This window comes from Hyperoodon ampullatus (assembly GCF_949752795.1).
Source record: "Hyperoodon ampullatus genome assembly, chromosome: 19".
NCBI classification, from domain to species: domain Eukaryota; kingdom Metazoa; phylum Chordata; class Mammalia; order Artiodactyla; family Ziphiidae; genus Hyperoodon; species Hyperoodon ampullatus.
The window spans coordinates 14265826-14289301 of record NC_136932.1 but is presented as its reverse complement, the minus strand read 5'-3'; the positions used below and the strand labels follow the sequence as shown (position 1 = coordinate 14289301).

The 23476-nt window shown below is 56.3% G+C and overlaps 4 protein-coding genes across 5 annotated transcripts; 2 read left to right on the top strand and 2 right to left on the bottom strand.

Moving 5' to 3' along the window:
- Positions 1 to 3629: 3629 nt before the first annotated feature.
- TSPAN10 (tetraspanin 10) lies at positions 3630 to 7863 on the top strand. Its single transcript, XM_079725124.1, has 3 exons — positions 3630 to 3668; positions 4957 to 5549; positions 6863 to 7863. The coding sequence occupies exons 1-3, from the start codon at positions 3633 to 3635 to the stop codon at positions 7323 to 7325; spliced, it is 1092 nt and encodes a 363-aa protein (XP_079581250.1). The 5' UTR covers positions 3630 to 3632; the 3' UTR covers positions 7326 to 7863.
- Positions 7864 to 9044: 1181 nt separating this feature from the next.
- Positions 9045 to 10250, bottom strand: PDE6G (phosphodiesterase 6G; the record flags this gene model as incomplete). The annotated part of the gene is made up of 3 exons (XM_079724947.1): positions 9045 to 9121; positions 9606 to 9646; positions 10105 to 10250. 3 exons carry the CDS (start codon positions 10248 to 10250, stop codon positions 9045 to 9047), a joined length of 264 nt encoding a protein of 87 aa, XP_079581073.1.
- Positions 10251 to 13557: 3307 nt separating this feature from the next.
- Positions 13558 to 15023, bottom strand: OXLD1 (oxidoreductase like domain containing 1). Its single transcript, XM_079724651.1, has 2 exons — positions 14922 to 15023; positions 13558 to 14108 (listed from the first exon to the last, which is right to left on the bottom strand). The coding sequence occupies exons 1-2, from the start codon at positions 14979 to 14981 to the stop codon at positions 13707 to 13709; spliced, it is 462 nt and encodes a 153-aa protein (XP_079580777.1). The 5' UTR covers positions 14982 to 15023; the 3' UTR covers positions 13558 to 13706.
- Positions 15024 to 15178: 155 nt separating this feature from the next.
- On the top strand, positions 15179 to 23295 carry CCDC137 (coiled-coil domain containing 137; the record flags this gene model as incomplete). 2 transcript variants are annotated; one of them, XM_079726393.1, is made up of 7 exons in its annotated part: positions 15179 to 15318; positions 15741 to 15874; positions 17314 to 17536; positions 19015 to 19097; positions 19245 to 19324; positions 19500 to 19723; positions 23225 to 23295. In XM_079726393.1, the coding sequence occupies 6 exons, from the start codon at positions 15179 to 15181 to the stop codon at positions 19719 to 19721; spliced, it is 882 nt and encodes a 293-aa protein (XP_079582519.1). In that variant the 3' UTR covers positions 19722 to 19723; positions 23225 to 23295. The 2 variants fall into 2 exon arrangements, with proteins under 2 accessions (XP_079582519.1, XP_079582518.1); XM_079726392.1 differs by lacking the exon at positions 23225 to 23295 and adding an exon at positions 20883 to 20922.
- Positions 23296 to 23476: the final 181 nt, after the last annotated feature.

Sequence of the window (23476 nt, the reverse complement as noted above, 5' to 3'; positions counted from 1 at the left end):
TGCCCTTCCCCTTCCCCGGACCCTGCAATTGCCAGCCTCAGAAATAAAGCAAACTTTCCTTTCCACCAGCCTTGCCTCTTTATTGGCTTTCGAGCAGCGAGCAGCTGGACCCCACATTCAGTTACAGTGTGTGCCAAGTGCACTGCCCTCAGACTGAAGTTGCTGGCAGCACTGGCTGAGCTCCCCTTTGGGGACTGTGCTCACTCCAGATCACAGTCCCTTCCCCAGGCAGCTCATGCCCGATAACGGTGGATGGCTATCAAGGCGCAGCCCCATGTCTCAATCTGGGACAACTCTGCAGGCCATCTGAGCTGCGGGAATCACCAAGGACTTTGTTGAGATTGCCTGACAGCTCGCCTTCTTCCTCCACCAGCACAATGCCTCTTCCTTCCCGGGTCTGGATCCTGAGACATTCCCCAGTGACCAGGGTTGGCCTCGCAGGGACCTTGACCTGAGAAAATCCATGAGATTCGTTCCCTCTTTTCTTTTTTTTTTTTTCTTCTTGGCCATGCCATTCGGCATGTGGGATCGTAGTTCCTTGACTGGGGATTGAACCCGCGCCGCTTGCATTGGAAGTGCAGAGTCTTAACCGCTGGGCCACCAGGGAAGTCCCTCGTTCCCTCTTTTCCTTTGGCTTCTTCTCAGCCCTCTTCTTTTCTTTTTTTAAAATGATATGAAATTCACAGAACATACAGTTAACCATTTTAAAGGGAAAAACTCAGTATCATGTAGTACATTCCCAGTGTTGTACAACCACCTCCTCTATCTAGTCCTAAAGTATTTTCATCACTCCCAGAAGGAAGCCCTACACTCCTTCAGCAGTAGCCACCATTTCCCCCTCCCCCAGCCACTGGCAACCACTAATCTACCTTCTATATCTATGGCTTTACCTATTCTGAATATTTTATATAAGTGGAATCGTACTGTATGTGGACTTCTGTGTCTGGCTTCTTTCACTGAGCACCATGTTTTCAAGGTTCATCCATGTTGTAGCCTGTGTTAGAACTTCTTTCCATTTTATGGCTGAATAATCCACGGTATGGATGGAGCACATTTTGTTTATCCATTCTTCATTGATGGACACCTGGGTTGTTTCCACCTTTTGGCTGCTGTGAACGTGTATATCCATGTATTTGTGTGAGTCCCTGTTTTCAATCCTTTTGGGTGTATACCTAGGAACCAAACATTTTCCTACAGTGAGGCCTCTCTGATCACCTGATATAAGACAACACCCTCCACCAGCCATTTCCTTTCCTTGCTTCATAACACTCATGACCTTATAAAATAGCATATATTTACTGGTTTCTTTGCTTACTCTGTGACTTCCCCTGTACTCAAATGTAAGCACCTGATGACGGCGGATTGTCAGGTTTCCTCACTGTTGTACTGCAGGGCTCAGAACAGTCCCTGACAGAGAATAAGCCCTGTGTCAGTCATCTGTGCTCACGATAATGCTGTGTTAACGAACTCTCCTCATTCAGTGGCTTAAAACTCAGCTGGCGCTCTGCCGGAGTGTGGGCTGGGCTCCGTGGGGTGGTCGTTCTGGGAGAAGCTAGTGGGGGACCCAAAGCAAGAACACAGACAAATAAAGCAAATAAAAATGAAAAGTGTTCCCTCAGCCGTACTACTCTGGAACTGAACACCAGGAGGAGATTTCAGGGGATGGCATAGGTCAGGGCACACAAGTGCCAGGCGTTTCAGGCCCAGCAAGCAGCCCATGTGGCTGGATTGTAAAATGGTGGCTAAATGGAGGAAAAGAGGCTGGGCTTAAACATCAAACGGAAGAAGCTGAGAAAGGGAGTGGGGAGGATGGTGGAGATGGGACGGGGCACACACATACCCCGGAGGCCACCCTTTTTCCTGCCATGCACACATGTTTGCAGAGGGGCCCCTGGCAGCCTCTGCCCCCACCACGGCCTCTGGCCCCAGCAGCCAACAGCAGCATCGACGCACGTCATAGCCTCACGCACTCCACAAGCAGGACCCAGGAGGTGTGGGAGTGCATGCCCAAGGTCTTCCAGAATTGGTGGCTGGTAGGGGTCTGCTCTGAGCCAGTCTTTCCACCGCATCCAAGCCGGGGTGAGAGGGCCGACAATGCAGGGTCAGGGAGCCTGGAGCACATCTCTGCCTGCAGAGGTGGCAGCTGCATGGCTGGGGTCCCTCCAAGCACTAGGGCACAATAGTAACCGTGACAAAGTCCTACTCCTGAGTAGCTCAGAGGGTGGGGGATCCCAGCCACCTCAAAACCAGGAAGGGTGTGATCTAGCCAGTGATTAATAAATAAAGAAAGAAAGAAAGGGGGACTTCCCTGGTGGTCCAGTGGTAAAGAATCCGCCTTACAATGCAGGGGATGCGGGTTCGACCCCTGGTTGGGGAACTAAGATCCCGCATGCTGTGGGGCAACTAAGCCCACGCCACGGCTACTGAGCTTGTGCACCTCAGCTGGAGAACCTGCGTGCCGCCAACTACAGAGCCCCTGGAGCCTGCGGGCCACAACTAAGACCCGATGCAGCCAAAAATAAATAAAATAAATAATAAATAAATCTTTAAAAAAATAAAAAATAAAGGCACTTCAAATACACACATATAGGGACTTCCCTGGTGGCGCAGTAGTTAAGAATCCGCCTGCCAATGCAGGGAACACAAGTTCAATCCCTGGTCCGGGAAGATCCCACATGCTGCAGATCAACTAAGCCTGTGTGCCACAACTACTGAGCCTGTGCTCTGTGAGCCACAACTGCTGAAGCCCGCACGCCTAGAGCCCATGCTCAACAAGAGAAGCCACTGAAATGACAAGCCCGCGCACCACAACGAGCTAAGTAGCCCCTGCTCGCCACAACTAGAGAAAGCCTGCGTGCAACAACGAAGACCCAACACAGCCAAAAATAAAATTAAAATAAATAAAAATTAAAAACATAGGACTTTCCTGGTGGCGCAGTGGTTGAGAGTCCTCCTGCCGATGCAGGGGACGCAGGTTCGTGCCCCGGTCTGGGAAGATCCCACATGCCACGGAGCGGCTGGGACCGTGAGCCATGGCCGGTGAGCCTGCGCATCCGGAGCCTGTGCTCCGCAACAGGAGAGGCCACAACAGTGAGAGGCCCGCGTACCGCAAAAATAATAATAATAATAATAAATAAATAAAAATAAATAAAAATAAAAAATATATATACACATATATGTATGTATATACATACATATGCATAAAACTTCTTTCTTGCAGTGAATAAATCGGGATAAACTGGCATTTAGCTGTGGGCAGTTCTCCCGGGCTGTTACTGGGAGCCAGGGTCTGATCTTCGGGCTGAGCTGAGGGGCACCGCTGGACCTGCCAGGCTGAGGCCCACACCGGGGCCCTGTGGTGATGACCATGAGGCCTGCCCCCTGACAGCCCCACCCACGTCATGCCTGCACAGAGCGAGGCCAAGAATCTGGGCTCAAGAAGGATCCTTTGCATCTCAACAAGCAGAGGCTGTCTTAAGCCCTAAACTATGACTCCTCACATGATCTGATCGTGACTGCGAAGTCCTGGTGGGGCTCACAGCTCACAGAGCAGCCGGGGCACAGGCAGCAACAGCCCTGGTGTCCCAGCCAGAGAGGCCAGCGGGGGACCAGCACACCTGTCCTGGTGGAGGATGGAGGAGGGGGAAAAGAGCCCCCTGCTGTCCCAGGTAAGCAGTGCCTGGAGGCCTGCCGGGGTTGGAGATGTCCCCGGCTGGGTTCTCCCCACCCTGGCCCACCAGAGCCATGTTGTGTGCTGGGGCCAGCCAGGAGGTGGATGCCCAGGAGGAGCTGCTAAGACTGGGGTGGGGCTTTATTAATCAGGTGCCTTAACCTCCCCTAGGGCCCTGTTCAGACTCTGAAAGGTGACCCGCCCTTGCCCTTGTGTTTGACACGGCATGGGGTGCGTCCACACCCCAAGGAAAGCACACACCCAGGGGATGGTGCCCACCAGGGCCATCAGGCCACCCTCACATTTTCCCTGTCCCCCACCCACCTGTGACCTGCCCCGCCTTCTCACCTCCCTGCTGCCCCCTCCTCAAGGCTGCCACCCGCTCAGCCTGGTATGGCCCCTGCACAAGAGATCTGGCAGGCCTCCCCGTGGATCTGGCGGGTCGGGGGGTGGGCTCTGGCTCAGGGTGCAGAAAGGGCTGAAGGCCAATGCCGGCAGCCTGTCCTTTTGCTCTTACTGACTTGTTGAGTTCTGGGGGGGCTGATCAATAGCCCTCCTTTCCTGTGCTCTGATGCGGTCAGATAGGTGGGGAGTGAAGGGCCAGCTTCTTCCTGGTAACCTGGGAGCCCTGCCCAGGCCTGGGGCCTTAGCTTCCTCATTCTTCCCCCACAACCAAACTCACGGGCCTGCTGCCCCTCCGCCTGCAGAGAGGGGGCAGGAGCCCTCCCATACCTGCCTGCCAGTGGAGGGGCTACGGAGGCGGGCATATCTGAAGCGGAGACTGTCCATCAGGGGCCAAGTGGAACTGGCTTTGCAGCTTCTCCCAACCTCATGATCAGTGAGCCAGTCCTCTGTTGGGGAACCAAGAGGAGGGTGGGGGGAACAGAGAGAGGGTGTGGGCCCCCCCAACCATCAGCACCCTGTTAATTTTCTCTGTGGTAAGGCCAGGGCCCCCGAGCTTGGCTGAGTGTCCTGCTGGAGGGCAAGGTGGGGTCCTTGGGAGGCCCTGCACCCCACAGAGCCCCGGTCTCCTGGCCTCTCCTCTCCCTGCCCCCAGAGCCCCTCACCGTCCCCTCTGCTGGTTGGCTGAGCAGGACAAGCCTTAAGGCTCCCATGTCCCTGGCCTTCTAGGGTCTTTGAGCACCCCCTTCCGCCTTCACCTTCCAGCTTCACCTTCCAGCTTCCTCCTTCCTGCAGGCTCTGACCCTGCTCCCAGCTGAGTGTCACAGGGTCTGAGTGAAAAGGGTTGCCCTGGTGAGACCTCCCTCTTCTTCCTCCCTCTGCAGGATGCTGGGGGTCAGGAGCCACCCCTCACCGGGAGCAGCCCCCTCACTTCAAGTCACCCAGGACCAGCACCCTGGGAGGACCAGGCCCGGAGGGCAGGCCTTGGGGGGGTCCTGGCCTGCTGCTTCCCCTGGGGAAGCAGCTGCCTCAAGTGCCTGATCTTCCTGTCCAACTTCGTCTTCTCTCTGCTCAGTCTGCTGGCCCTGGCCATCGGGCTCTGGGGCCTGGCTGTCAAGGGGTCTCTGGGGAGTAGTTGGGGGGGCCCCCTGCCCGCAGACCCCATGCTGGGGCTGGTGCTGGGCGGGCTGGCGTTCAGTGCGGTGAGCCTGGCAGGCTGCCTGGGCGCCCTCTGCGAGAACGCCTTTCTGCTGCGCTGCTTCTCTGGGGGCATCCTTGCCTTTCTGGTGCTAGAGGCCGTGGCAGGGGCCCTGGTGGTGGCCTTCTGGGGCCAGTTACAGGATGACCTGGAACACGTCCTACGCATGGCCATCACCCACTACCAAGACGACCCAGACTTGTGCTTCCTCATTGACCAAGTTCAGCTCGGGCTGCAGTGCTGCGGGGTGGCCTCCTACCAGGACTGGCAGCGGAACCTGTGAGTCCTAGAGCCTGCAAGGGCGGAGGGCAGCCCCATGGTGGCCGGCAGGGTCCCTGGGGCTGGAGAGGAGGTGGGCCACACGCACACTCACATGCACATACTCACCTATACACAAACTCACCTGTATAGGCTCCTCCACCCGTACACATATGTGCGCACACGCTCATGTGGGCACACTTGCGCATGTACACACTCAGACCCAGCCAGGGCCACATGCATGCAGGGATGTTAATAGAGAAGCTCAGCCAGTAGAGCTAGAAAGTCACTTTTGGGGGTTGTTGTTTTTTCTCTTTTTCAGTAAGGACATCGTACATCTCAACGTCAATTGAAAATAACTTTTAGTTTAGTTCAGGACATCATTTTGGACTATGACTCCACAGTTCTCCCTCCACCGCGTGTGTGTGTGTGTTTGTGTGTGTGTACATGTGTGTGTTTAGAGCCATATGGAGACTCTTGAGAACCAGCCATTTGTACCCAGCAGTCCCTGAGACATGCTGGGCCCTTCTTTCTGGGCACCTTAGAAGCACCCATCTGGATTGTTCTCATTAGGTGGCCAAGTGTGACTCTGGGTCGGTGGCAGCCCTTTCTGGGGTTGTGATGCCACCCAGCCTGCCGACCTCCAAGCCCCTGCCTTAGTGAAGCCCATTCTTCAAGGAGATGAGACTGTGCCTGTGAGGGAGGGCGAAGGATGAGCCTGCCGGTCACAGGGCCCTGGATGCCAGTCAAAGGCCAAGGGCACCTGAGGGCTGCCTGAAGTGGGTGACAAGAGCAACACTCTCTCGAGGCCCTGCGAGCTCCTCCCAAGCCTCCCGTCCCTTGTTGCTGCCCAGTGTGGCCCCTCATGCCCCCACGACGACCCGGTGACCACTACAGAAGCCTCTACCAGTCCTCAACCCACCTTCTCCCACTCCAGCTCTGCTGCTCAGACCAACTCAACAGCATCTGTGGAGCGAGGCCATCTTACTTCCAGCCCCCATCAAACCCTTGCCTCCCTTCAACTATCTTACGCAGTGTGTGCCTTCTAACCAAGCATGTACAGAGGGCTACCCAGTGCTGGGATGAATTATAGAGAGCTGGGTATCGTGTGTGTGTCTGTGTGTGCACAAGTGTGTGTGCGTGTGCATGTGTGTGTACATGCCTGCCAGTGTGGATTCCTGCTGTGTGCATGTGAGTGTGCATTCATGCCTGCGTGCCTATGTGTGTGTGTGGCCATGGAAGTTTGAAGGCGGGTAGGAGACATTCCACACAGCGCTGGGGTCCAAGACCAGGGGCCCTGCCCTCCAGACTGATGCTCCCATGCGCCCTTGCAGGTACTTTAACTGCAGCTCCCCTGGGGTCCAGGCCTGCAGCCTTCCTGCCTCCTGCTGTATCGACCCCTGGGAAGATGGAGCCTCAGTCAATGACCAGTGTGGCTTCGGGGCCCTGGGCCTGGATGAGGACGCGGCCCAGAGAGTGGTGCACCTGGAGGGCTGCGGCCCCCCACTCCTCCAGTGGCTGCGCAGCAACATCTGGGCTGCAGGTGGCTACGCCATCGCTGTGGTGGTGGTCCAGGGGGCAGAGCTCCTGCTGGCCACCCAGCTGGTGAGGGCCCTGGCTGTCCACAAGAGGGCAGCAGAGAGTGAGGGCTTGTCCACAGGACCCCCAGACTCAGTGCCCTCCCCTCTGCCAAACTGGTCCCGGGCTGACTGGCAGGTGAGACGAAAGACCAGGGCACCGGGATGGGGTCTGGGGCCGCAGGCCTCCCCTCCCCTCCCAGGGAAGGTGTCAGAATAACCCGCCTTGGTGCTTGTGGACACGCACCTTGGGCCCCCAGGCCTCCTCCACCTGCTGGCCTCTGCCTCCCCAGGGTCCCCGTTCCCCCACACTGCCCATTTGCTTGCAAACGCTGCCATGGTCCGAGTGTAAGCTGACCCCAACGACTGCCTGGCCAGCGTCTGCCTCCCACAGAGGGTGCAGGCAAAGCCTGGCTGGCAGGGAGAGTGGGGGGCGAGTGACACTGAAGGAAATCCTGCCACCGAGTCCCAACACGGACCCTCACCCCAACCCTCACTTCCGATCTCCACATCTGACCACTTTTGACTCTCACCAATGACCCCCCCTACTTCCAACACCTCCAAGCCCTGTCTATGAGTCCCCATGTCCTCACCATAGCCTGGCCCCTGCTCTCCTCTGGGGCCACCTCCCCCTTTCCTGTCCATTGTGGTGGTTGAGGATGAGGCCAGGCCTCTCCCTCCAGAGTGCTTTTTTTTGGGGGGGGGGGATGGTAAGTTTTATTGAGATGTATCACTCATACAGTAAATTGCACCAACTTAAGTGGGCAGCCTAAGGGTTCTTACTTATCCACACACCTGTGGACCCACTACCAGGTCTAGATCCAGCCCCAGAAGGGTCCTTCATCTCCTCCTCGAGGTCATCCCTGTTGGAACTTTGTCGCCTTTGGTTAGCATGGCTTTTTCTGGCCTTCACATAAATACAATCACAGGGGCCCCCTTCCTGAGTCACTCTCTGGTCACTGCTGTGTGAACAGACCCCCTGACGTCCGTGTGGATAGGCACTTGGGCAGCTTCCTGAAGATGACTGCCACTGGGGGCAGTTTTCCACAGGTTTGTGTGTGGCAGCGTGCCCTGCTTCTCCTGGGTGTGGTGTCAGGAGTGGAATTGCAGGGTTACTGGTAGGAGTCTGTCCAGCTTTAGTGGACAGTAAGGATGGGCTGGCTGGGCCCAATCTCCCTGCACCTGTTTCCTCACCTGTGGGGAGCAGATAGGTGTTCCCTCCCCCTGACCTGAGCTCTGGCCCCCAGAGTACGTGGGGCTGCCTGCCTTGTCCCAGTCCAGCCATCAAGAGCCTGGCTCAGCGCCCGATGTGCTTCCTTCCCTCAGCCTGGCCAGGCCCCTGCCATCCCTGCCACCTGTGCCCACATCTGTCCACTCTTGCTGAAGAGACTCCACCCTTGGGCCCTGCCCCCACTGACAACACATCCCAGACAAGTGGTGCGGGACACGCTAATTTTATTTGAAACAGGACATGGGCCATGTTGGAAAGGACAAGCATCCTGCTGGTGTGACAGATCCAGAGGGGTCTTGCTCTTTCACTGACGCCCGCAGGACTCCCGCCACTCACTCCGCCAGTGCAAGGGCCTCAGCTGGGAAGGGCTAGTGGGGGAAGCTTGTCCTCACCCCCAGACAGGCAGGACAGAGGACACTCCTGGGAGGCCTGCCCTAGCTTTCCAGCCATGGGAGGAGAGGGTCTGTGGAGCAGTGTCTCCAGAAGTTAAGCCAGGCCTGGCCGGCTGGAGAGGGTGTCCTGCAGGGACTTGGTGGGCTCCTGGCAACTAGCTTCTGTGGGCCTGAGGTCGCCGCCTGCGGGGATCTCCAGACACAATCTCTGGACACTCTGGAACCCTCCGGCGTGGGGGCGGCCCTGCTCACAGGAATCCTGAGCAGGGGCCAGAGAGGGCAGCGGCATGGAGGGGCCAAGGGCCGGGGTCCAGTGCTAGATGATGCCGTACTGGGCCAGCTCATGCAGCTCCAAGTGGTTGAAGGCCTCCCATGGGCAGATGACAGTGATGTCTGCAGGACAAGGGGGCCAGTGGGTCCAGGAGGGTCCCATGGCCCCAGAAGCCACCATCCCCTCCGGGCCCTGTTGTTCACACCCCAGTGGTGAGAGTACAAGTCCAGGGTGTAGAGCCCTCCTTTCAGGACATACCATCTTTGGGGTGTGTTGAATGGGTGCCCTGCCCAGGAAGAGAGTGGGTGCAGCAGGCCCAGGGAGGGGACCAGAGGAAGGTGGGCCTTGCTGCTGGGGGGAGGGGACAGCAAGAGCTTTGTTCTTTTCCAGCCCCTCCAAGCACTCGGTGGACCCACTGAGTAGGAACAACCCCACTCGGGTGGTGTCTGAAGCTTGAAGTTGGGAAGAAAAAATGAAGGACAGTTGGGGGTGGTGCCCTAAGTGAGCCTCTGCCTGAGGAAGCAGGGGCAGGGGTGATGGGGCCCCAGGCACACTGGGGGGTGGGCAAGTGGGGGGGACCTGGGTGGACGCTAGTGGCCGTCATACCTGTGCCCAGGCCTTCCATTCCGGGGATGTCGTCACCAAACCTACAAGAACAGAGCAGTCAGGGCCAGGAAGAGCGGAGAGGGGGTGTGCATACACTTGCGTGCAGGTTCCTGGGAACGCGGTGTGTCTAAGTGTGTCCTGGGTGTGTACACGTGGGGCTCTTTAGGTGCAGGGAGACATATCAGTTGGTGGGGCTGTGGCTGAGTGTCTGGGTGGCCGTGGGTGGGTGTGCTTTCCAGACAAGAACAGCTAGAGAGGGTGACAGGAGCCCCTCCGCCCCCCGCCCCCCGTGCCAGGGAATGGGGGACCCTGAGACAGGCTGGCTCAGGCCCTCAAGACCCGCACCACCTGCTTAAGAGGATGGGACCACCTTCCACCAGGAAAGAGTGGCTGAGGCCCCACCCAGCCCCCCAACCTGAAGTGCAGCCCCATCTCCCTCCTGTGCAGCAGGTGGGCCCTCCACCCCCCTCATGGCCAGCACTCCCAAAGCTCTGCTTACCCTTGGACACCTTTCTTGGGGGGCTTGCTCTTGAACTGCCTGGTTTGCCGCTGCTTAAATTTGGGGGGCCCTTTCCTGGGAGTGACGGGCCCCCCAATCACCCTGGTGGCCGACCGGATCTCGGCCTTGGGCAGCTCCAGGTTCATGGCCAGGCTGGCAGACACCCCGCGGTGACCTTCGGCTTCTGGACTCCCTCACGCTGTGGGCCCTCCTGCTTCCGACCCACCTCTCAGGTCTCAACCCACCAGAGCAGAGGAAAACCTGAAACGTGAGACCCACCGGTCCCCAGTATGACCCTAACAGCAGCCCCCTGTCCCAGGGAGCCCCAGGCAGGGGGTGAGAGTGCTGGGTGGCCCCCCGGTGTGCCCCTCCTCACTGCCTCCCCCTTCTCCTGCATTCCCCATCCCAATCCCTGGGGTGGGACACTTGGCCTCGTTCATGGTGGCATGTTAGGCACCTAGCGGTGCCAATAACGCTAACCCGAGAAATGGGAGGGCAGGGTGCCCGGGCAGGGGAGGGGCCTGTGTCACAATGAAATGCCCAGGCGAGCTGTGTAGCCCTGGCCCCAGCAGCGTCTTCCCTCTGCTGGTAAATACCCTACCTCCCCCGTCCCGCCCCCCACCCCACCCCACCCCAGCCACTCACTGGGCACCAGCATCACCTGCTGGTGTCCTTGAACCCACTGCACAGGGTGACCTCCCCTCCTCCTCTCCCCCGGAGTGCCCCCCTGGATGCCCTAAGCCTGGGTGACCTAGGCCAGGGGCAGCTCACCTTCCTCTAAGCCTATTAGCACCAGAGGGAGACCCTAATTCCTCAGGGCCCACTATAAGCCCAGAAAGTTCTGGGGCTACGTACATGATGCAGAGAGGAGCCGCTGCCCTGGCACTGGATGCCTCAGGCACTCCATCTTGGGTCCCATTTCTTGCCCCCCTCCCCACTTGTGGGCGGCAATGCCTGACTCCAGCCTGGGGCCACCGCTAGCTGCCTGCTAGAGTATTAGGGCTGAGATCAACCGGGAGGCGAGAACAGGTGGTTCTACCAGCGAGGAAGGCCTGGTTGTAGGTGCCGGGGCACCTGGGATTGGGTGGAGCCCACTGTGGACCTTCCTTCCCTAAGGTTCGGTCTCTGTGCCGGGATCAGCAGCAACCTGAGAGGAACCAGGGGACAGGAGCTGGATCTACATGGGGTCCAAGTTGGACAGCAGCAGGTCTGGTGGCCCCAGCTGCTCAAACCCCACGACACCCACTCCTCACAGCCTAGGTAGTGTAGGCCCAGCTGGACCCCTTCTCTAGTCCCAGGCCACTGGCCTGGCGTGGGCAGCTCTGAGCCCTGATAGAGAGCCAACTATCAGATGCTGTCCCCATGGAAACCGCTGCCCAAGTTGCCCTGGCCCTAGCCTGGCCTGTGGCTGGTGCCCACTCAGGTTAGCTGACTGTGTGTGGCCTGAGGCTCCGAGACCATTGGTAGCCTGGGGGGCAGCCTGCACCACTATTTCGCACGAGGCACAGAGGAGGTGATGGGCTGGGTGTCCTCTATGAACAGGGCAGTAGGTGGCCTCCCCCAGACCCAGACCTCAGGATGGTGGTGAAAATCCCACCCACTCCCCACCCTCTGGGCAGATACCCACTAACGCCCTTGGGTAAGTGGCCACCAGGAAAAGCAACCTGGGAAGGTCATTACTCACCAAGTACCGGGGCAGTTCTCAGGGGACCATGGGTATGAGTGGCAGGCTTCCCTTAGGCAGGGTGCTGGCTGGGCATTTATCCTGCAGCTGGATAATCTGATTAGGACTGTGTCTTGACACCACACTAATGAGATTGTGGGGTGGGTAGCAGCATCAAGGATTCCCCGAGATGGGGGAAGGGGCTCAGGTGCGGTCAAGGGCCTGAAGGAAGGACGAGCCGGAGACAGGGTAAAGGCAGGAACGGGAGGTGTGACCATGAACAGCCAGACTCTCCCGAAGCTGCTCATTTTTGAAGCAAGGATGAGACGGCACTGGCTGCTGTCTTAGGCCTCCCCACCTTTACTGTCCTGACTGCTGAGGAACCCGCCTTTGTGGCCCCCAAAGCCCTGTATAGCCTGTCCCGATCCACTTCTTGGGCCTCACCTCTCATCCCTTCCCCTTGCTCTCTGTGCTCCAAGGAGCCTCTTCCACCCCAGGGCCTTTGCACCTGCTGCTCACGCCATGTGGTACATTTTCTATTGTACGTCTCTCCCCTTCCCCTAGTTCCCTCCTCCTGGGACTTCAAAGATCTGCCCCAGTATCATACACACATAGAAAATCTTTCACAAATATGTGTTTTTGAGAAAAATACAGTAAACCTCTTCCTACATCTCTGAGGTAAACCACCTCCCTGTTGTAGACCCCTTCGGGGTCCCCAAGCCCACTAGGCTCTGCTGTGCTTTTGTCTCTAGGGAAATCTTTCTCTTCCTGGGCCATTTTCAAATCTGTAGGACAGGGTTGGAGTAGATGCCTCTGACATAAAGTGTAACAAACATGTATTGCTGTAATCATGTTTCTCTGAACCAACCAAAACTGCTTCTGGATGACATCACCAGCTGGCCAAGACAGCCCGCACTTCTGAACCAACCAAAACTGCTTCTGGATGACATCACTAGCTGGCCAAGACAGCCCGCACTACCGGGTGTATCCCCAGGCACTAGCATGGCTGCACGTTTTGTGGCTGTGTGGTTTCATTCTCTTGTCCACAGATCTGTCTCTGTGGGAAACTCTGGCTTTACATTGAAGGCCCCTACCTGGGAAGGCCTGCTTATCAGCTCAAATTCTTTGTGAAGCCTTATAACAACCCAAGCTTTTCCCTTAAATGAGAGAAGATAAAACAGGCATAGGGGCTTCCCTGGTGGCGCAGTGGTTGAGAGTCTGCCTGCCGATGCAGGGGATGCGGGTCCATGCCCCGGTCCGGGAAGATCCCACATGCCGCGGAGCGGCTGGGCCCGTGAGCCATGGCTGCTGAGCCTGCGCGTCCGGAGCCTGTGCTCTGCAACGGGAGAGGCCACAACAGTGAGAGGCCTGCGTACCGCAAAAAAAAAAAAAAACAGGCATAAATTCATTTAACCCTGTCCGTCCAGGCCACTGGTATCAGAGCTTGAAAGCCTGCAGCTGGATGAATGGGGCACATTCCAGGGCACCTGCGGGCATTTGTGCCTGCCAGAGCTTTGCTAACAGCAACCTCTCAGGACCAGATGGTCCTCCCTCTGCTGCACCACTGAGAGTAACCAGAGCTGACCTTTGGGACTTCTGGGATGCTGGGACATAGAAGGGGGCCCCTGGGGTCATTGTCACTTGAATAGTCAAGGAAACAGGTTTAGCCAACCTCACAGGGTGGTGAAGGCTGTAGGTGCCCAGTGGACATACAATGACATCTGCACGTGCTTTCCTTGAGGTGATACACACCTATGGATGACAACACAAAAGCCTCCTGTCTAACCACCACACAGAGCTTATTTATTCTCAGGCAAAGTCAATAAACAACTCTTCCTGTTCCCGTCGACACCAGCTGCACAAAGGGGCCGTGGATAAAGGAGGCTGTGCTGCATTCCGAGGAGGAGTCTGTCGGGGTGAGGCTGTCTGGCCAGGCGGCTCAGCTTCCACTCCTCAGACGGAGCTGGATCTCCATCCGGAGGAAGGCCTTGAGGTTCTCATCAGCCACGTGCTCCTCCAGGGCGGCCAGGGCCCGCTCCCCGCCGTCCTGGTAGTGCTGCAGCAGTGCGTCTGCGTATTCCACCCACACGCAGTTGGGGCAGCCGCTCATGCAGCAGTTGGTGGGGGGCTGGAGCTCAGGGGGTGGCGGGTACAGGGGTTCTGAGGGGCCCCCAACAGGCAGGGAGGACTCGGGCTGCCCAGTGCCCGCTGCACCTGCTTGGGAGCCCCCCTCCACATGGTCCTTCCTGAACTCTCTGTGGCCTTCACGGACTCGGATCCTGTGAAGAACGCTGCCACCTCCAGGAAGCCTTTGGCCCCAGTCCCAGCTGGATAGTGGCCCCTAAGGATTCAGATAAGCACATGAGTCTCCAGGAAGCTGGTAAGGCTCTGCCTGCCTCCAGCTCTGGGGAAATTTCGGCCTCTTTTCATTGGCAGGGGCTCCACGTCTTTCTCAGTTTCCTCACTTCCTGCGTAACCTTAGACAAGTTACTTCACCTATAGACTCAGTTTCCCATTTGTAAAATGGATGTAACGCTTGGTACGAGGATGAGCCACAGGTTCATGAGAAATGCTGGGTTCAAGGCCTCGCACTAGGCGTGTCCTCCAGCAGATGGTGGGGGTTGAGACTGCACCTTCAGCTAAGATGGCTCTGCCCAGTGGACAGGAGTATGGCGGGGGCGGAAGCCTGTGAGCTCCAGCCCACACAGCCACCTCTCCCTCTCCAACCAGTACTGCCACGTCCCTCCCCCGTGAGCATACTGACTAATCGCATCACCCCTTCATCCCTGTTTCTGTCACATGAGAAGCCCAAGTCATTGCCAAAGGCCAGTGGGCAGCCCTCTCCCCACCTCCAGCCCCCACCCCGGCCCCCAGGTCCCCTTCCCTGCTCTGTCTCCAGGGCACTGAACACAGGCGCAAACTTTACTTATTTCTCTAACTCCTCTTGCGAGGAGCACCAACTCCTTGTTCACTGAGGCTTCCCCAAAGGCTTCGCACACAGCAGGTGTTCAACAGGTACTGGACGAGGGAACGAGCTCAGAACCCGCCGGCGCTACCCTGGGCTCTGCCCGGCTGCCGGGAGAGCGGGGCTTCTCGGCCCCGGCGGGGCCCGGCCTCCCGAACGTATCCCGTCACCGTCCCCGCCGGTACTTGCCAGGCCACGGGCAGCGACTGACACCGCCAGGGCTCCCCGGGCCACACTCCACAGCAGCATCTCTCACGGCCTGGCGCACGGCGCAGGCGCCCCCCAGTCGGTCCCGCCCGAGCTGTGAATGGCGGCCGCTCTGGCCAATCCCGACCCGTCAGGGAGCTGCACCGCCCCAGTGAGCGCAGGAAGCGGAAATGGCAGGCATGGGACCGGACCGTGCGGGAGTGCGGAAGTGGCTTTTCCTTTGAGCGTAGGGCGTGCAGATGGCGGGATCCCGGCGCCGAGCTGCGGTGCCGGCGAGGACGGCGGGGACGGCGGGGCTAGGGAGCCCAGGGCGACCGCAGGGCCGGAGGCAGCAGGAGCCGGGGAAGCAGCGCTCGGCGCCACGGCCGGGGCCGCGCAGGTGGGTGCTGGTCTCATCGCCCTGAAGACTCCCCGGCACCCCTCCCCGCGCCGGGCCCAGCGCGCTGTGTGATCCGTGCGGTGGGCGGCCCGGAGGGTCAGCCGGGTGGGCGGAGGCGTGAGGGAGTCTCCGGTGTGGCACTTGTCACCTTCCGGGGCGCCGTCTTTGCTATCCTGGACGAGGTCAGGGAGCGACGGGCCTCCCTGGGACTCTCAGAGCGCCCCCCACCCAGCGTCCTGTGAGAAACCGGTCCAGGGACAGCCTCCGGGCGGGCGAGGATGAGGCCGTGTTCCCTTGACCGGCACGCACTACAGCGGCCAGGGTGGCCTGCGAAGTTTCTTTCTCCAGGCTCAGCTTCGGTTTCTCTGATTCTCCTTATGCTCGATTGGAGACGTGTCTCACCCCCGTGTTCTCCTTCCCAGCAAAGAAAAGAAGAAAGTGAATTGCAAGCCTGAGAACCAAGATGAACAGGAAATCCCTTTCCGGCTCCGAGAGATCATGAGGAGCCGCCAGGAGATGAAAAACCCCATCAGTAACAAGAAGAGGAAGAAAGAGGGTAACTGCAGGCCCATGCTCGGTGGCCATAAAGCCTTGCGTGTTTGAATCTACTTAATTGCACAAGTATTCAGTGGCGTTTCAGGCAGAAGAAATCTGCCAGACCCCAGCAGTCAGGCGGTGCAGGAGCATGTGGAGGACTGACCAAAGGCTGGTGTCACCAGGGCCAGAGTGGTGGCTGGCAGCAGGTGGCAGTGTGGTTTCAGGTGAGGCTCCAAAAGGAGCCCCTGGGGCCTCATGGGCCAAGGTGGAAGTGCTGATTTTCCCCTCCCAGGAGTAGTGGAGATCCATCAGAGGGGACGGTCAGTGCAGATTTACTTGAAGGAAAGGTCACCGTGTAACAGTCGAGGGGGCGAGAGGACACTGCAGGCCAGCGAGGCTCTTGCAAGTAAGAAATGATGATGGTTCCTTGGACCTGAGTGCAGAAATCATGGTGGCGAGAAGTGTATGGTTTCTAGAGGTTACGGAGGGAATTGATCAGACCCCCTGAGAAACTCATCCCTCCCACCCTCCCCCCAAGGCCAGGTAGGGTGCCCAGCTGTCAGCCTCTGCCAGAGATAACACTCCACATGCTGGGGAACGGGGCCCAGGGTGTTTGTGTTTTGTGTACACGTACAGGTATTTGTTTTCCCAAACATGGGACTGATTTTGCAGCAATGCTGTTTTGTAATTTCTTTGTCAACCTTAGGCTTTTCATTGGGGGTTAGATGGCTACCAAAGCGATGGTGAAATAAAGAGTTGAGGGGAGGGGTAGAGGAGGGCACTGGCCCAGATGGAAGATGGCACATTCTGAACCCTGCTCTATTGAATCAGCTCTTTTTGGGGTTTAAGTTATTTAAAAGACATAAACTTACACACGTGGTGAAATCAAACAGTACTGAAAGATACGAGGTGAGGCGTGGCCTCCTTCCCTGTCTTTGAATCCTGCTCCCTCCCCCTAAAAGAAACCGCTGTCCATCTTGTTTACCTTCCCAGGGGAAATATGCATAGTTTCACATATTTATGAGGTAGAAGCTATACCTTCCTTCTCTATATTGTTTGGTGTCCTGGGTTTTCGCTACCAGTGGATTTTGTAGGTCTTTCCACGTCCTTATCGTAGCTCTTCCGAGCTCTCAGCAGCTGTGCAGTGACGTCTCTGGATGAACATAGGGGGATTCATTCAGCCAGTCAGCTAGTGACGGATACTTAGGTTGTTTCCTGTTTCCTTTTTCAACCGAGCTGCAGAGGACATCTTTGACGTGTACCAGTGGGCTGTGGGGGTCCCACCCCAGGTTACCCCCAGCTGGCATCTTAGATCCTCTTTAGCTCCCGCGTGAGCCTGGTCTTCCCTTCCTGTGGCCTGGGGAGGGGAGATGAACGTGGGCGGCCAGCCCAGCACCACCTACTCCCTCCTGCCTTCACTTCACGACTTTCCCCTCTGAGGTCTCCCTTTGTCCTCAGCCCAGGTGGCCTTCAGTAAGACGTTGGAGAAGGAAGCAAAGGGAGTGGAGCCGGACATCGCTGTACCCAAGTTCGAGCAGAAGAAGTGGGAGTCCGACAGGGCCTACGTGCAGCGCATGGAGCAGGAGGCGCAGCACGTGCTGTTCCTCAGCAAGAACCAGGCCGGCCGGCAGCCTGAGGTGCAGGCGGCTCCCAAAAAGAGGAAGTCGGAGAGTAAGAAAGCGTGAGTGGGGCCTGCAGGGGCTGGGAGGCAGGGCTGTGGGGTCCCACCAATTTCTTCTGCATTGACAGCATCTTGTTGCCAAGGGGCACCCCACCTACCCCATGATTCAGGCCGAGCAGGACCTGGAGTCAGTGGGTGTTTTTCTCTGTACCGCAGCCACTTAACGTCAGCGCTTCTGGGAGGCTCTGAACCCATAGAGCTCGGAAGGCCTAGCTCTGTCTGTGCCTCTCTCTGGAAAGCATCAAGGCGTCCAAGAGCCAAGGGAGGTTGAGGGCCAGCTGTCCACCCCGGGCCAGTTGTTACAGGGAAGTAGAAAAACAGTGAGGCTCAGTGTCCTCCCAGGAGGGCCTGCAGGCCGTCAGGGGACTATGCCTGCCTCACGGAAACTGGTTTCCAGGGTTCATCTTTCCAGCCCAAAAGAGATTTGAGAGCCTGTAGCTATGTCATTTGTAAAGTTCTATGACCTCTCAAACTCAGCTTCCTGGTGGGTAAAGTGGTGAAATTGGCCCCAGGAGGAAGCCCACCGCCAGCTGCAGCTCCCCTGCCCAGCCATACCCTCAGCCCTGGAGAAGTCCGGGATGCAAGCTGTGTGCCACCTCCCTGAGCCTGTGGGTGGGAGCTGGGGCAGTGGTGTCAGCAAACAAATGCTTTTTGAGATGTGTTTCTGCCTTTACTGCAACTTTTGTCATGAATCAAGCCAGGCTTTCATCAGAAATTTCTCTAAAACTGGGCGCTTCCTTGGTGGTCCAGGGGCTAAGACTCCAAGTTTCCACTTCAGGGGGCGTGGATTCGATCCCTGGTTGGGGCACTAAGATCCCGCATGCCATGCGGTGTGGCCTAAATTAAAAAAAAAAAAAAGGAAGAAATTCTTTTAAAAGCTGTGAAAGTTAGATTGTTTTCAGCTTTGTGGAGTTTCCCTACGTCCAGATTCTTATCATACATGTACTTATGTTAGCCAGTGAAAATTATATCACACAAAACATATCCCAGGTACCACCTAAAACCACAGTGATCTCCAAAACTGTCATTGAACATTGATTCTAGTAACAATAAGGGACCATGTCACACGTGCTGCTGTGCGGGGCCATTTACACACAGCAGCACAGTTGACACTTGGGACAGATGATTCTCGGGTGTGGGCCATTCCGTGCACTGTAGGGCGTTGAGCAGCATTCCTGGCCTCCACCCATGAGGTGCCAGGAGCCCCCCCTCCCCACGACGTTGTGACAACACAGAACATCTCCAGACATTGTCCGATGGGCTGTAGAGGTACAGCCGCAGCCGCTGAGGACCCCTGACTTAGAACTTTGGAGGGGCCTCCTAGGTTCTGAGCGCTCTCTGTGGGTCCTGGGGTTCAGAGGCAGCCACCTGGGGTCTTTCATGATGCGTCCCTCGTGGGCAGGGGTGACCTCTGCCTCTTCCTGAGTCCAGTGAAATGAGAGTTTAGGAAAATGAACAGCACTGTGCTCTCTTCCCAGGTTCCAGAAGCGACGGCTGGTTAAGGCCCAGCAGAGGAGGGAGGAAAAGGCAGCAGAAAGGCTGGAGCAGGAGCTGCTCCGAGGTAGCTCTTCACAAAGCAATTGTGTCAGCCCTGGTTCAGGGCAGCTTTGTCTCCCCAGGGTCGGTGGGTGGGTGGACAGTGGCTCCGGGTGCCAGGGCTGCAGTGGTTGTGTGGGCAGCAGGCCTCAGTTCTTCTTTGCCCCTCCAGACACTGTGAAATTTGGTGAGGTTGCCCTGCAGCCCCCAGAGCTGACTGCCAAGCCCAGGATGAGCACAAGTAGGGACCAGGTAAGCCGGGGTGGGGGAGTTGCCCTTTTTGCCCCTCGGTGCTGCCTGGTTCAGGGCACACAGGTGGAGGATACCATGTTCTCACTGGGCTTAAGCTATTGGACCGACCTAGGTTCTTTGTTACCTCCCCTCCTTCCTGAATCTGTGCCTCAACCTCCCTCTCTCTCTTCCTCAGCCTGGCAAGAAATCTCTGATGCTGAAGATGCTTTTAAGCCCTGGCGGTGTGTCCCAGCCTCTGACCACCTCTCTGGCCAGACAGCGGATCATGGCGGAGGAGAGAGAGCGGGCTGTGAACGCCTATAGGGCGCTAAAGAAACTGCAGCAGCAGCGGCAGGGGGCTCAGTCACCACAGCCACCCCACCTCCCTTCTGGGAAGAAGCCAAAGACGCAGCTGTGATGGTGAGGGACCAGAGACGCTGCACCTGGGTTGGGGGTAGATGGGCAGATGGCCTGCAGTCAAGAGTCCTCTCCCTGGCACACATCCTGGGACTCAAGTTGGGGAGAGGGCTCCTGTTTTTTCTCCCTAAAGACTGCTGTTTCGTGAGTGACCACCTGCCGGCCCCATGTCTCACACAGGGCGTCGTCTGTCTCCTGAGCCCCCAGAGATGGGGTCAGTGCCTGGGTGAGATGCAGCCAGCATCATTCCCTTGAGCCTAGCATCACATACAGCTTTGTTCTGAAACAGAGGTCCAGGCTGAGACACAACCTAGGGCCACTTTACAGAGGGCCAATCCCATAATCCTGTCCCTAAATACCAGTTAGTTGTAGACACTGCCGATTTAGGTTAACTAAGTCAATAAGCGAGGCTCTGCTGGATTCGACAGAGCAGTACAGCTAGAGCGAGAGCCAGGCAGCAGGTTGGTGTGGGGAAAGGGCGGGGGTCAGCATCTAGGCCACCTAGACCAGCTCACGGCACTGCTGTCACAGTCCTCGCAGGGCAGGTAGAGCCACCCCAGCTCATGTTTAGGTGTGGAGACTGAGCCACCCACATCGAGGTTTGGGGAGGCTGGGTCCTTATGTCATCAAGGTCTCTGGGGAGGACAGGGCAGGGCTCTCCAGCAGGTCTAGAGTGGCTTGACAGCAAGGACAGGAGCCCAGCCCAGGACTTTCTTGTAGTCAGAGGGGCCGTGTGATTTCCTGCCAAGGGCAGGGCCCGGCGAGGTTTGAATCTCCCACAGGTGCCAAAGGAGGGAGCACCTGGGTTTATCATCCTGCTCAGATGTGGGATACAAGTGAGAGAATGGGGCCGGGGCTTACAGACTGTTAGCAGTTGAACATGGAGGGATAGGGGCAGGCCACTGATAGCCCCATCGGAGAAGGACAGCTGCCGGGCTCCCTCACTCTCTCCAGCTTGGGCTTCTCTAGCCAGCAAAGATGGCCTGGACAGCTCAGTCAGCGCTAGGCCTCGGCACTGGCAATCCTAGAGAATGAGTGTGGAGTTCTGTGGAATCTATTTTGCTCTTCCCCAAGTTTGCATTTTATGTAATGAAGTTTATTTTTGTTTTTGTTTTTTGCGGTACACGGACCTCTCACTGTTGTGGCCTCTCCCGTTGCGAAGTTTATTTTTGAATTAAAAAATTTAAGTTGTGGAAGCTCTACCTGGAATCAGGGCTGTCACTCTTTCAGGGATGTGTTTCTGCATGGCGGGTGGCCCCGGCTCCTGCGTGGGATGACCAGGCGCTGGTTGCCATGCAGTAGCCAGGACTTGCCCCCATCACATGGCAGTTGGGGCAGGCAGCACATCTCTGGTTCAATGTTGGCATCCTTCTGACAGTAGGGTCCCGAGACAGGGCAGCAAGAGCAAGGGGTGAGGTGGGGTCGCTGAGAAACACCGGTGTTTCTTGGATACAGTGCAAGTACAGTATGAATGTGGCAATGAGGAAACAGATCATGGTGAGGGAAGTTTGCCTTTGGTCCCATGAAATGTGGAAATTACATTCCCTCAGGCCCTTGTCAGAGTGCCCCTAAAACTGGTCAACTTAGCTCAGGCTGGCTTTACCATCAGAGATGTCACCAGGCCCAATCTCACCCATCAGAGATGGTGACTAGGCCAGAGCTCACCCCTCAGAGATGGACCCACAAGCTGGGTATCACCCCTCAGAAATGGAGCCCACACTCGGGTCATCCCTAGAGACAGAACCCAGGTAGGATCAGCCATCAAGACACTCAGCCCGGGTTAAAGGTGTTGACCTTAAGAATGGCATAAGGTCTTTAGCCAAAATGAGTTTATTTGGAATCAGAAGAATTTCAGTTCAGGACAAGCAAACTGGCAAGTTGGAGGAGACAAAGGGAAGGTCAGCTTTTAGTAGGTTTTAGGAGGAATTTAGGAGGGCCCTGGTGGTTTTCCATTGGCTGCAGTCAGTGGGTAGCTTGTCACTGGGCCGGACGGAGACCTTCCTTCCTGCTGGGTCTGTGAGCTGTGGTGAGGGATGCATGCTTGAGAGCCCTCCCATCATAGCTTCCCTACCCCATTCTGATTGAGCTTTCCTTTGCTCATTTCCACATTCCCCCCTTTAGATGAAGATCTTTCCTTGAGAGCATCACTGATCAGTTTTAGTGGAATTGTGTTTTGTCCCTTAGCACCAGGACCTTTCCTGGATGTCATGTCTCACATCAGAGGAAAAGTGCATAGTGATTGAAACCAAGTGAGCCCACGTTTGAGTAACAAAGAAAGAAGGAGGAACTCTCAGCCATTTTCACTCTTAAAATCGTGTCTTATGAAGGTACAGGCATCAGCAGTCATCTCAAGGCATTGAGCCAACATCATACTATTCACTGTGTCATTTCTACAGGAGGTTGATAGGCAACATGTACAAAGTTTAAAAATGGGGAATTCCCTGGCAGTCCAGTGGTTAGGGCTCTGTGCTTTCACTGCCAAAGGCCCAGGTTCAATCCCTGGTTGGGGAACTAAGACCCCACAAGCCACGAGGTGTGGCCAAAACAAAAACAAAACCATAAAAAATATGCAAAGCAGAATAAGAAATACTATGACATTTAGTTTGTATGACGGTTCTAAACCATGACCCTAGACCTGAAGGTAGCCAGCTGAACAAATCAAAGGACCAGAGAGAGTCAGGTGAAATTTGGGCTTGTGTCCTCATTTTGTGTAATTCAGTTTCTACTCCAAAAGTGTTTATCCAGGTAGTATTTGCAATCGTACAAATGCCTCCTTGTTCAGCAAGTAGGAAATCGAAGGCTATGTGGTTGTCTAAAAGTATTTTAGCCAGTGAGTCAAGTGACCATTGTTGGGCTGCAGAATCAGCCAGCTCTCCTGATATCGGGGAGATTTCCGATCACGTTCTGATTGGCGCTTACGCCGACCCAAGGGGGTTTTGATGAGAACTGGCCAAATGGCACAGACTCGTAGCACTTGACCAATACAGTGGGTTCCCCAATTACTATGAAGTTCAAGAAGCGTTCCTCTCCGATGGGATCTTAGCCACAGAGGAGGCAGTGGCTTGTCTACGTGGAAAAGCTTCAGTCCATTGAGGAAACATGCACATCATTACCAGGAATTATTTATACCCATGAGATGGTGGGCAGCTCTGTGAAACCCACTTGCCAAACCTCGAATGGTCCATCAGGCAATTTGGAGTGCCTGGGAGGGAGCAGTGTGGAGTTTTTCTGGATTGTATTTTGGGAATGTGACACCAACCCTGGATCCAACAGCTTCCCACAAAATACTGCATAATATTTGGCTCACAGGCTCTAGAGCACAAACTCAGTAATTGTGGCACATGGGCTTAGTTGCTCTGCGGAATGTGGGATCTTCCTGGACCAGGGCTCGAACCTGTGTCCCCTGCATTGGCAGGTGGATTCCCAACCACTGCACCACCAGGGAACTCCCAAGGTAGTTCCTTAAATTTCATTCTCTCTTTTTCCCTCTCTCTATATTTATAGATATATATAGATGCTGGAGCACAGGCCCTACCCTGCAGCTGTACCATCCAAAATATTTACAGACTGTCCACTGGTGGCCAAACTGCCCCAGTTAAGAACCACTGTGTATATAAATCTTTTCTGTTCCTTGCTGCTAGTTTGTGGTTTCCTTCATATGTGTCCTTTACATTTCTTGACAGTTTACTCCTAAATATTAAAAAGCTATCACTTTGTGAATGAAATTCACAATTCATTAAATTATCTAATTTTACT

Coding starts and splice junctions, on each gene's coding strand:
- TSPAN10 (XM_079725124.1), top strand. CDS start 3,633: ATGGAGGAGGGGGAAAAGAGCCCCCTGCTGTCCCAG. Junction 3,669..4,956: donor AGAGCCCCCTGCTGTCCCAG/GTAAGCAGTGCC, acceptor CTCCCTCTGCAG/GATGCTGGGGGTCAGGAGCC. Junction 5,550..6,862: donor CAGGACTGGCAGCGGAACCT/GTGAGTCCTAGA, acceptor GCGCCCTTGCAG/GTACTTTAACTGCAGCTCCC.
- OXLD1 (XM_079724651.1), bottom strand. CDS start 14,981: ATGCTGCTGTGGAGTGTGGCCCGGGGAGCCCTGGCGGTGTCAGTCGCT. Junction 14,109..14,921: donor CAGTCGCTGCCCGTGGCCTG/GCAAGTACCGGC, acceptor CTGAATCCTTAG/GGGCCACTATCCAGCTGGGA.